The sequence below is a fragment of the Cricetulus griseus genome, chromosome 4 (assembly GCF_003668045.3).
Source record: "Cricetulus griseus strain 17A/GY chromosome 4, alternate assembly CriGri-PICRH-1.0, whole genome shotgun sequence".
Taxonomy (NCBI): domain Eukaryota; kingdom Metazoa; phylum Chordata; class Mammalia; order Rodentia; family Cricetidae; genus Cricetulus; species Cricetulus griseus.
In genome coordinates this window covers 94,703,078-94,715,170 of record NC_048597.1, presented here as the reverse complement: position 1 = coordinate 94,715,170, position 12,093 = coordinate 94,703,078, and the positions used below count along the sequence as shown (strand labels likewise).

The 12,093-nt window shown below is 48.6% G+C and overlaps 1 protein-coding gene across 1 annotated transcript; it reads left to right on the top strand.

Moving 5' to 3' along the window:
- Unc119b (unc-119 lipid binding chaperone B) lies at nt 1–12,055 on the top strand. The gene is made up of 5 exons (XM_027416035.2): nt 1–278; nt 3,200–3,313; nt 6,873–6,984; nt 7,115–7,287; nt 9,007–12,055. Exons 1-5 carry the CDS (start codon nt 35–37, stop codon nt 9,117–9,119), a joined length of 756 nt encoding a protein of 251 aa, XP_027271836.1. The 5' UTR covers nt 1–34; the 3' UTR covers nt 9,120–12,055.
- Nucleotides 12,056–12,093: the final 38 nt, after the last annotated feature.

Genomic DNA, 12,093 nt, shown 5'->3' with positions numbered 1-12,093 from the left:
GCCGTGAGGTGGCGGCCATCTTGGCTGTGGAGCGATGAGCGGGTCGAACGCGAAGGCTGCGAGCGCGGGGCCGGCGGCTGGGCCCGGCGGGCTGGTGGCTGGCAAGGAGGAAAAGAAGAAGGCGGGCGGCGGCGTCCTGAACCGGCTCAAGGCGCGGCGCCAGGCGCCCCCACACACGGCCGACGACGGCACCGGGGCCGCGGTCACGGAGCAGGAGCTGCTGGCGCTGGACACGATCCGCCCTGAGCACGTCCTGCGCCTCAACCGGGTCACCGAGAGTGAGTGGCGGGCGAGCGGGCCGGCCGCGCCCTCCCGGGGCGCTGAGCCCGAGAGCCTGAGGCGGGCCGGGGCCATGAGGTGGCTCAGGGGGCCGCTCAGGCCGGCCAGGCCGCGCTCCCAGACACGGCGGGCAAGGGCTTGCAGAGTCCAGCCGTAGGTGGGCCCGGCCCAACCCTGTCTGCCCGGGACCCCAGCCCACAGCCAGGCTCCTGCCCACCCCGCTCATCGCTCGTCTCCCCTCAGCTTCCGCAGCCCTCAGGGCCGGAGCCCCCACCTGCTGACTCCGCCTTTCCCTCGGCTTAGGCTCCTGACAGCCCTTCCCCCACCCGGCCGAGCTTGGGTCCCCTCTGGGTCCCCAAGCGGTGCCCCTTTGTGTACAGGTGGGGCTTGTGCTGCCGTCAGACACGTGGCCGTCGCTTTTCTTGCAGACTTAAAAAGCTGTGCCATAAAAAAAAAAAAAAACCCAAAAAACCAACAACAACAAAAAGAAAGTTTAAAGTTTCAGTGTTATGTACAAGCTGGCACTCGGATCTTGCTCTTGACTTTTTTTACAGCTGTGTCAGGGTTTCAGAAGTGTGACTTTTTTTTTTTTTTTTTTTTTTGCATAAAAGCCACCTTCCTGCCTTCTTATCTGTGTAAGGAAGGGTGGGGGGAAATATGTGTCTGTTCTCTGGTGATCTCTGTTTTTTGAAAACTGCCAAGTGTGGCCCTGACCTGACACCCTTTTCCTTGCTATTATTTGCCCCCAGGAGTTTGCAGTCACCTGGTTAGCCTTGGCCTCCCCTCCTTACTACCCCTGCCCTTGAGACTTCTTAACCTGCCTCCCTGAAGGATGCCAGAGTGTCTGCTGGATTGACTCGCTCAGCCCAGGGCTGTGAGGTGTAGTTCAGGTTGTTGTTGGTAGCTCTGGCGACTTGGGAATGGGAGTTCGAGGGAAAGTGGCTTCTACTGGTTCAGCCTGTGCAAAAGGAAACCTCCATCTCCTAAAATAGTTTTGATTTGAGTTTGCATGTTTGGATGACCCAGTTTCTTGACACTGGGTTGGGACTCCTGTTTGCCTGCCTGAATGCAACTTTAGATAGTTGGACCGGTGAAAAGCCGTTTCAGTTCTTGGTTTCCATTTGGGGATTTGAAAGTACAGAAATGGTTAGCACCTGACCACTAACATCCTGTCTGTCGGCGTTGCTGGCTCCTGGCATTAAGAGTGAGTTAGGATCTCAAATGCCTGGTCCTGTAGACATACTAATAGCCCTCAGGCCTCCTCTGAGGCTCTGCCCATCCTGCAAGTCCTTAGAGAAAGCTACTGCCAGAGCTTAGTGACCTTTGCATGTTGTCACTTGGCTTCTCTGTTCTGTGAGTTATTTCTTGAGCTAAAGACTCAGAACTCATTCCCCGGGGTTTTGGAGTTACAGTAGCTTTCAAGTTTGCGATCTCACTAGAGACGGGCCTACTAGTAAAACATGAAGCAACTGACACAAACAAGCTAAGATAGTGCAGAAGGAGCTAGAGAAGATGCTGTGGGGAGTCCTCAGACAAGGCAACAGTCTTTCTGTGACGTGCAGTTTTGGCTGGCTTCTCAGCTTGTTGTAGGTGCTGTTTTGGCCGGATTCTCACTGGCCCATTTCTCCTGCCACCCTGTTAGTGTGTGTATGCTTTTGTGCAACCCACAGACTCCGCATGGCTTTAACCTTTTAAGTGAAGTAGATGTTAAACTCTTTTTGTTTGTTTGTTTGTTTTTGTTTTTCGAGACAGGGTTTCTCTGTGTAGTTTTGGAGCCTGTCCTGGAACTAGCTCTTGTAGTCCAGGCTGGTTTTGAACTCACAGAGATCCTCCTGCCTCTGCCTCCCCAGTGCTGGGATTAAAGGTGTGAGCCACCACCACCTGGTTGGATGTTTAACTCTTGTTACACGTGGTTATTGAACTTGGCTTACTTGTGTACCAACAGTTTCTTTTTATAGTTTTGCTCATTTACTTCCTGTCCACAGACCTTTGGGTTACAGTGAGAGTTGAGTAGTTAAGTCATACACTGAATGGCCGCAGAATCGGAGTTATTCCTAACCTAGCCTTTTCCAGAACGTTTGTTGATCTGTTTTCTGATATAGTTGGCAAACAACCCCTATTTTACTTGTTCGTCAATATATTAAATATTTTTTAAAGTCTTTTATTCTTTGATGATTTCATACATGTATATAATATGTCTCTGAGCCATCTTGTCTGTCTCTTCCCCTTTTCCTTTTTGAGTTTTCTAATTTTGATAATACAAGAGGATGTTTGGGGGCTGGGGAGATGGCTTAATGTAAAGAGTACTGGCTGCTCTCCCAGAGGACTTGGGCTCAGTTACCAGCACCCACCTGATGGCTCACAACTACCTATAACTCCAGTCCTAGGGGATATGGCATCTTCTGGCCTCTACAGACACCGTACCCATGCGATACAGGTGAAACAACCATACACATTGTGGTTTGAATAGAATGGTCCCCATAGGCTGGTGTGTTTGAATGCGTGGTCATCAGTCATCAGGGAGTGGCACTGTTTGAAAGGATTAAAAGAATTGGGTATGGTCTTGCTGGAGGAAGTGTGTCACTGGGATGGGCTTGAAGGTTTCAAAAAGCTCACAGAAGGTCTAGCATCTCTCTGTCTGCTGCCTGCAGATCAAGATGTAGCTCTAACTATTGCTCTGGTGCCAGGTGTGCTGCCATGCTCCCCACATGTTCCCACCATGTTCACACCTTGCTTGCATGCAGGAAAAACAGCATACATAGGAAATTAAAATAAATCTTAAAAAATAAAAAGCAAAAAGAACGTTTGGGGAAACATTTTCAGTGAATTGCATCAGAGAACACATTTGCTTCAAAACTAGGCAATAAAATAGATGGTAATTTTGGAAGATTACTTAATAGCATTGGTCTCTCCTTTTCAGATTATTTATGTAAACCTGAAGACAATGTCTACAGTATTGATTTTACACGCTTCAAAATTCGAGATCTGGAGACTGGGACGGTGCTTTTTGAGATTGCCAAGCCTTGCATCTCAGGTAGGCCTGGGTATTGTGGAGTCACCCACCGCCTAGGGAAGGAAGGTCTTTGGAACAGCACATGTGTTTCTGGGTTCTACTGTGTCCCCATTCCGTGACTGAGATCACTTCCTGTGGCCTTGCCTGCCAGTCACACTAGTTTGGAGCTTTGTTAAAAGACTAATTTTTAAAATTTTTTATTTTTGTGTGTATGTATAAATATGTGGCTACACATGCCAGTGTGTACTCATGGAGGGCAGAGGACAACTTAGTGGAGTCAGTTGTCTGTTTTCACATTTAAGTGGGGTCCAGGTATTGGATTCAGGATGCCTGGCTTGTGTGGCAGGCTCCTTTACACCTGAGCTACTCACTGGCTTGGTTTTGTTTTTTGGGGGCAGGTTATGTAGCCCCGGTTGGCTCAGAAGCCTGCCGTGAACCTCCCTCCCCCACCATGTGCTAGGTTTACAGGCTCATGTCATCATAACCAGCATGGGAAGCTGACATTTATTGTGTCGTGGCACTATGTAGGTGCTTATCATGTCTGTCGTTGTGAGAGGCTCAGCCGCTGTTTACTGAGGGAGCTGAGGCTCAGAATTTACAGGGAACATTTCCTTAAGACCCTGAGCTTGTTCAGTGATTCACTTTGCCTGCAGTGCCAGAATTAACCCCTGCAGCCAGACTCTACTGAGGAAAGCCCTCCCGAGTCCTGTAGGCTGGGCAGCCTTTCAGGCTCTTGCTTACCTTTAATACTGCTTTAGGCTTCCTACCCAGGCCTGGTTTAGCGGTTTTGTTTTTGTTTTTTGTTTTGAAGGCTTAAAAATTTTAAAAACCACAACAACTGGAAAAATGTTAGCCGGGTGATGGTAAGTGTAAGCCTTTAATCCCAGCCCTCAGGAGTCAGAGGCAGATGGATCTCTGTGAGTTCCAGGACAGCCGGGGCTATACAGAGAAACCTTGTCTCCAACCACCCCCCGCAAAAGAAAATGATATGTGTGCCACAGTGTATGTCCATCATGGGTTTGTGCACATGAGTACGGTTGCCTCTGGAGGTTAGAAGAGGGTGTTGGATCCCCTGGAACTGCAGTTACAGGCAGCTGTGAGTTGTAGACAGGGATGCTGGGAACTGAACTTAAGTCCTCTGCAAGAAGGACTAACTGCTGAGCCAGCTTTCCAGCCCCTTGCGTTTGTTTGTTTTTTTTTAAATAAAAGATTATTCTTAAAGTATACAATAGACTCCAAGACAACATTCCTTTCTGGCTGTGGGTGACAAAAGATGAGTGCCAGAATATAGTCACCGAGCTTTCAGGTGCAAGAACAGCTTGTTCTTTCACTTTTGCTGTTTTTGTTTTTATTTTTTTGGTTTTGTTTTGAGACATAATCTATGTAGTTAGAGGTAGCCTCAAATTCACTGTTTAAAAGAACATAACCTGAGCTGTCCTCCTGCACCTCCACTCCTCAGTGTTAAGATTGTAGTGTAGGCTTTTGTTCTGGTTTTAATTTTTATTGTTACCTCAAATGAGTATGATGTGTGTATGGGGGGAGGGTGCAGAGGACAATTTGTGAGAGTTGGTTCTCTCCTCCCACCAGGTAGGTCACAGGGATGGAACTCAGGTCTCCAAGTACTTTACTGTAGGCAGAAGTTTCTGTCCTGCCAGCAGCTCCCAAATAAACACACTGAGGCTTATATTAATTACAACTGCTCAGCCAATAGCTCAGGCTGATTACTAACTAGCTGTTACAGCTTAACCCATTTCTATTAATCTATGTATCTCCACATGGCTCATGGCTTTACTTGTCCTCTAGCATGTCTTGCTCCTTTTGAGTATCCTGGTAACTCCTCTGACTCCACCCTTCCTCATCCCTTCATTCTCAGTTTGGCTTTCCCACCTAACTTTATCCTGTTCAGCTTTTGGCCAATCAGCTTCTTTATTAAACCAATTACAGCAACATATATTCACACAGTGTACAGGATTATCCCCCAGCACTTTACTGACTGAGCCATCTTCTTGGCCTCTCAACTGTGATCTCATTATTTATTTATTTTGGTTTTTTGAGACAGGGTTTCTTTGTAGCCTTGGCTGTTCTGGAACTTACTCTATAGACCAGGCTGACCTCGAACTCACAGAGATCTGCATGCCTCTGCCTCCCTAGTGCTGGGAGTAAAGGTGACGCCACCAACACCCGGCTCAACTCCTGGTTTTTTTTTGTTTTGTTTTCTTTTTTTAATTTATTACATATACAGTGATCTGTCTGCATGCATGCCAGAAGAGGGCACCAGATCTCATTATGAGTGGTTGTGAGCCATCATGTGGTTGCTGGGAATTGAACTCATGACCTCTGGAAGAGTAGCTAGTGCTCTTAACCACTGAGCTATCTGTCCAGCCTCATCTGTGATTTCTAATGAAACTTATTTTGCAAAGTTCTTCATTCGATTTGCTACTCAGCATAAGCTTGCAACTTTGTGAAGATACACATGTCGAGATCTCAGAGAAATCAGAATGACTCCCGAGCTGGGGCTGCCTTTCAGGAGTGGAGCACTTGGTCAGCAGAAGGCTTGGCTTAGTCTCCCAAACTGAGATGGATAGACAGACTATCCTAGGAAAGGCTTAGATGGATAACCGAGCCTTGGCTCAGCTTTGCCTTGTGTTTCTACTACCAGAATCCAGTCCTGATCAAGGCACTGAGACCTCTGAAAACCTGCTGCAGATGCTGCAAGGTGTCTGGTCTCCATCCCTCCCAGCTCTGCCTCTATGTGCTCACACTGGTGCAGTGCCCTCCTGTACGGCGTGTCCAATGAGCTGCAATCATACCAGTGGATCCAGGCCCCTTAGCCTGTCAATGGGAGCCCCAAATCAGGGTAGTTTCCCAGTGCTCCTGGGACATCACAGGCAGAGTATGTTTGGTGTTGATGGTGCCCATGTATGAGACTCCCTCCATGTTCATATTACAACAGTTCAGGTCTCTATCTGGACTCAACAGTAGGCTAGAGCAGAGGCAAGCATTGACCACATGCTGGTCCCTGGCCAATCTTTCCACCCTTCCAGGTAGTCAGAGAATTGGACCTGGGATGGCCTGGAATAGACAGGACTGCCTCAAGGCTTTATTGAAATTATAGTTACTTCCCTTGTTTGCCTTTCCTAAGTGTTTATATTGTTTGAAGGGACATGGGGTCTGTTAAACCTCTGTAACCTAGTTTCCTGGTTAGTGGTCAGAGCAGACCTAGTCTGTGGTAAGGGTCATGTCACAGACTCTGTATGTAGCTGTGTTTCTGGCTTTACCTAGGACATGCCCACTCCCCAGATGATGGAGGCAGATAGCTGTATTTAAAGACAAGCTGAGGCAGGTGGGCCTCATTCAGAACTTGCTGCCTTCATTAAGTGTTTGGGAACATCAGTATGACAGCCTTTTGAACTTGTTTCCTTGTCTGCGAAATAGAAACACACGTAACTCCTCCCTGCAGGGCCACTGTGAAGCCTGGTGTGCAGCAAGTGTGTAGCAAATGGGGTAACTAGTGTGAGTCTGTCAGTCAGCAGTTGTGCTGGGTAGATGGTGGCATGCTAAGGCAAGACTGTTCTTCCAGACCAAGACCAGGAGGCAGAGGAGGAGAGTGTGGATGTGGATATCAGCGTTGGGCGTTTTGTTCGCTATCAGTTCACTCCGGCATTTCTCCGCCTCCGCACAGTTGGTGCCACGTGAGTGCTATTGTTTTTATGAGGGTACAATATGGTGCTCATTCTCAGGGAAGAATGTGCTCAGTGGGGTTGAGGTTGGCTTCAGAGGAAGGAGGAAGTGAAGGAAGGCTAATAGAAACATGTTTTACAGGGTAGAGTTCACTGTGGGGGACAGACCTGTGTCAAACTTCCGGATGATTGAACGGCACTACTTCCGGGAGCGTTTGCTGAAGAACTTTGACTTTGATTTCGGCTTCTGCATCCCCAGCAGTAGAAACACGTGTGAGCACATCTATGAGTTCCCGCAGCTCTCTGAGGATGTCAGTATGTATTCTCTCAGTTTTTCTTCAGGGCTGTAGATTCTGAGGTCTGCAAGGAGCTAACCCTGCATCTGGTCCAGTGGCTCCTTTTGCAGAAGTGCTGATTTGGTATTGTCTAACCTCAGTCTTGTGTTTCATACTCTGACTGCTTCTGTGGGACTCAGGAAGAGTGTAATGACACAGGCACCCCGGGCCTGAGTAGATAGGACAGCCTCCTCCTCACTCTACTCCCAGCTCCACTCTGTTCTCACTTCCTCTGCACCTTTCGGAGCTGATACATTATGGCACTTTCTCACAAAGTCTCAGGCCCTTAAAGATTGCACACTCGGGGCTGGAGAGATGGCTCAGAGGTTAAGAGTGCCGACTGCTCTTCCAGAGGTCCTGAGTTCAATTCCCAGCAACCACATGGTTGCTCACAAACATCTGTTATGAGATCTGGTGCCCTCTTCTGGTGTGCAGATATACATGGAAGCAGAATGTTGTATACATAATAAATAAATAAAATCTTCAAAAAAAAAAAAAAAAAAAAAGATTGCACACTCTGGAGCGGGCACTCCTGTCACGACAACACCATCCAGGTGAGAAGTCTGCTGAGATGTGGGGCGGGGCTTTGTGACGTCTCACTCTGACTTGAGTTGTCCTGGAATATGCGAATACTTAGAAGAATAGATTAACCTGTGAAGCCAGATAGGCCACAGGGTTTGGAGGTCATCTGAATGTGAACAGAATTTTTGGCCTGGGAGAGCTCAGAGAGCTTAAAATCTCTGATACCTTCTAAGACCTGCACTAGAAAGGGCAAGAACCTATTAAATCAGAACTGACAGGAGGTGACTATAATTGCATTTACCTTCCAGTGTGGAAGGAGGTCAAGGAGAGAATTCAGACAGACAGACAGAGGCTTTAGTTCTAGGCCTTGTCTGGATCTCACAGGTAAATAAATACCAGAGCCCTCTCTAGAGAATGGCTTCTCTATTATTCATCTGGACGTGTACCTAGGATTCCTTTGGCTTTCAGCAGGCTCATAAAAAGTGGAAGGGCTTGAGAATAAAAGCACTGGCCGCTCTTCCAGAAGACCTGGGTTCAGTTTCCAGTACCTACAAGGCAGCAGCTCACTAGTCTCTAGTCTCTTAGCTCCAGTTCCAGGCATCTGATGCCCTCTTGTGGCCTCTGAAAGTATAGCACAAATGTGGTACACAGACATACATGTAGGCAAAAAAACACCCATACAATAAAATAAATAAATTTTTAAAAATTATCAAAACAAAAAACAAAGAAGTAATTTGGGCATGGTGGTGCCTCCCTTTAACCCCAGCACTTGGGTTGGCAGAGGCAGGTAGAGCTCTGTGAGTTTGAGGCCAGAGTGTTACAGTGAGATCCTGTCTCCACAAACAAAACAACCCAAAGAAGCAGGTATAGAGAGGCAGGATCAAGGGTTTTCATTGAAATGTCTAGAGTTGGGCAGCAGGCCAGAAGCCAGGTGATGCAAGAGCACCGAGAAGTAAGTGGCTGTGACAGAGAGAAGGGGAGGCTAAAGTGTTGATTGCATCCTTGTACTGAAGCTGACCTCATGCTCCATCAGGAGCCCTCACCTCCCTGATTCATTTGTTTTATTTACCTCCATGTCCTGGCAGAGCAAAGGGCTGGTTTATCAATGGTGGAGGAATGCTGAGTTGTGGGACATACTCACAGTCTTTGCTTTTTCTTCCCTTTCCCTGACTTGCAGTTCGTCTGATGATCGAAAACCCGTATGAGACCCGCTCGGACAGCTTCTACTTTGTTGACAACAAGCTGATAATGCACAACAAGGCTGACTATGCCTATAATGGAGGCCAGTAACTGCCCCAGGAGTGGACAGGGATGGTCCTTTGCTGCCACCACGAGGCACATGGGGGAATAGCAGCTACTGCTGGTCAACACCCGTTGAACATGGTCCAGCACGCTGCAGCTGGGGTGGTGGTTTGTGCTCCAAGGAGGTGCCAGCCAGCAGTTTCTTTTCCCAGTATTTTTTCCCCTGCCCCCTAGTTCGCAGAGGTATTATAGTGAGGTAAAAGATTAGGATAAGGTTCCTGGGATCCAGATAGAAACGTTTATTTCTGTGTAGTCTTAGCTATGCACTGGTTATCCCGACTAGCCTGACTGTCCAGGCACAGCTGTGTCACTGAGAAGATGCAGGCTGCGCCAGCCTGAGGGCTACCAGCTGTTCTGCAGGTTCCTGGGTGCCGTGGGCATCTGAAAGCCCCTCGCTTACTCCCTGGCCATGTTGTTGCATTGGTATAGCCTGCCTTCAGCCCATGAATAGTCTGAAGAGACTTGAAAACACAGGGAGGGGGGGCAGAGCCCAGAGGCACTGGGATGGGAGGTGATGCCAGACTGAAAGACAGGTTTTTGAGGTTACTGCTTCTCTGCCTTCAGGGACCCACAGCCAGTTCTAGGGGAGACTGTGGTCTCAGCCTGGTGGTGCCTTCCTGTTCTTACTAGAGGCTGCGTGAGTGAGCGTGCTCTGCTCCCCTGGTGACTATATTCTGGGACTCATCTTTGTCACCCACAGCCAGAAAGGAATGTCTTGGAGTCTGTTGTATACACTTGTCTCTCAGTTCAGTTCAGGGCTGTTGTGCTGTGGGCTCTTTGTTCTCAGACTTCTTCTGGGGAGTTCTCACATAGTGTCTTACATAGTGTCAATGTTGTAGCACCTGCCATATGGGTAGATCTCTGCTAGGGTTGACCTGGCTCGGGGTGGGAGATGCATGGCTGCAGCCTGCTTCATGCTTTAGAGAGAGAGCTGACCTGTCTGCACAGCAAGCCTGGAAGATGGGCCTCGGTCAGGATTTGCCTCTGGAACTCTGAGTCTCCTGCTCAGGAGTGTTTTCCTGTCTGTTTGCCTCTCTACTGAAGTCGTTCCTGGAGCTACCTGGCAGATGTCCTGATCCACGCATATTCTCATCTTCCTTTAAGCTGCTGTGTTTGTTAGAACCAGCAGCATCGGCTGAGGTTGCCTGCCAGAGCACTGTGTCCTCAGACAGCTTCCTGCACTTGTGGGCATCAGGTGTCCTCAGAGCCTCACTGACTAACTCCCATCTCTGTGGCCCCCCAGGTTGTCTGTGTGGATGGCTTTATGACTCTGCTGTGGTGCAGGTCCATCTAGCACTGATGGACGTGTCAGTAGCAAGGGGCAGAAGTGTCTGTGAGGCACCACGTTACCTGTGATGAGAGCAGCTTCCCAAAGTGCTCTCTGAGAGGAAGGGCGTGCTTTGGCCAGTGTCACTTTGTGTGGCTTCTAGAGCATCAGCACCCTTGAGTTTGGGTGGGGCCTGTTCTCTGTATCTACCTTGGGACTGGCAATGCCACATGCTGGAAACCTTCGGAATGAGAAACCCTAATTACCCATCATGCTGCACTGGATTTACCCACTGAGACAGGAGAGCCCGGGTGCCCTCTGCATGGGCACCTCCTGACCATTCTAGTGAACCTCAGAGTTGGACCACTCCAAATCTAGGTGCCTTCACTGTGCTCTGCCCTACGCTGCAGGGGAGCTGCCTGCATTGCTCCTCACCTGCACAGACAGTACCTGCCATCTGTACTTCTCTGTGGCTCCTCTGGTGGACTTTGTGTGTTCTTGCCAACTTCGGGGTGCCCCTTGATCTGTTACAGTCATATGAGGAGAGATTTGGTTTCCAGTATTTAAATAAATACTACCTAGGACGAGCTTCCTGGAGCCGCTGGAGCTGTGTGGTCTTTCATCAGTGGAGTCCGGTTTGGGCTGCTCCTGTCTTCTGGCATGCAGTTTCTTACCTGTAGTGCTGGCTTTTGCTTGGAGAGCCCCAGAGGATGGAAGACCTGGGCACACTGGCTTGAGAAGGGCTGGATCCCCTTTCTAGGTAGTTGTGGTCACGTTGAAGACCACCCAGGCCGGGGCTCGGTCATTGTTGGTGGGATGGGCCAGACTGGTCCTTCTCTGCTGATGGCCAGTGGTCCATGTCTGGCTTCTTAGGGAAGTGTTGCTGTTTCCACCTTTGTACTTGACTTATGTAAACTGGAATTTATACTTTGAAAGTTACCAGCAGTGTGAGAAGTCACACTGTTCAGGAATGTCAACCATCCACAGTGGCTTCCAGTGAAGCAGCAGGAGAGAAAAACTGCTCCAGTGTGGTGAGGCCATGCCCTGTCAAGAGTGGGAATCTAAGCTGATGGCAGCTCCCACCAAGACCTCGTCTCAGCAGCCAGGCAGAACCCTGCCTGCTACAAGGCAGGACACTGCTTGAGCTGCATCCCAGCCCTCTGCCTTGGGCTAAGCTGCCCTTCTGCTTCTCTGAGGTTAAAGCTGATCTGCTTTTATTCTGTTCTAAACCACAAACATGGAGTAAAGATGGCCAGTAACTGGGGCTAAGATCTGCTGTTGTTTCAGGTTAGCCCTGTGCTCTCCTGCATTGACTCTCTGAAGCTTCTCCAGATCTGGGTATTTCCTGTCCCAAGGACAGTGCTATACAGTGTCTGGGACTGGCCATAGATTATCAAAATCTCCACATTCTGTGTCCAGAGCATTGTAGCCAAAAGGAGGGTTGTGGGGGGGTGCCCCCGATGTTTCACAAAGGATCATGTGATGTCATCAAAGTTGTGAGAGTCTATTTTCCCTGTAAATCTATTTTTCACAGAATGTAAGAAACATCTCTGTCCTTCCCACTCCACCCAAGATCCTCACTCCAGAACAAACCAGGTGACTATTTGTATAAGATGTTATTTTACCACAAGAGATAGTAATAAAGATTTTCACAATATGTCTGTGGTGATATATTATTTATGATTTATTGAAGCT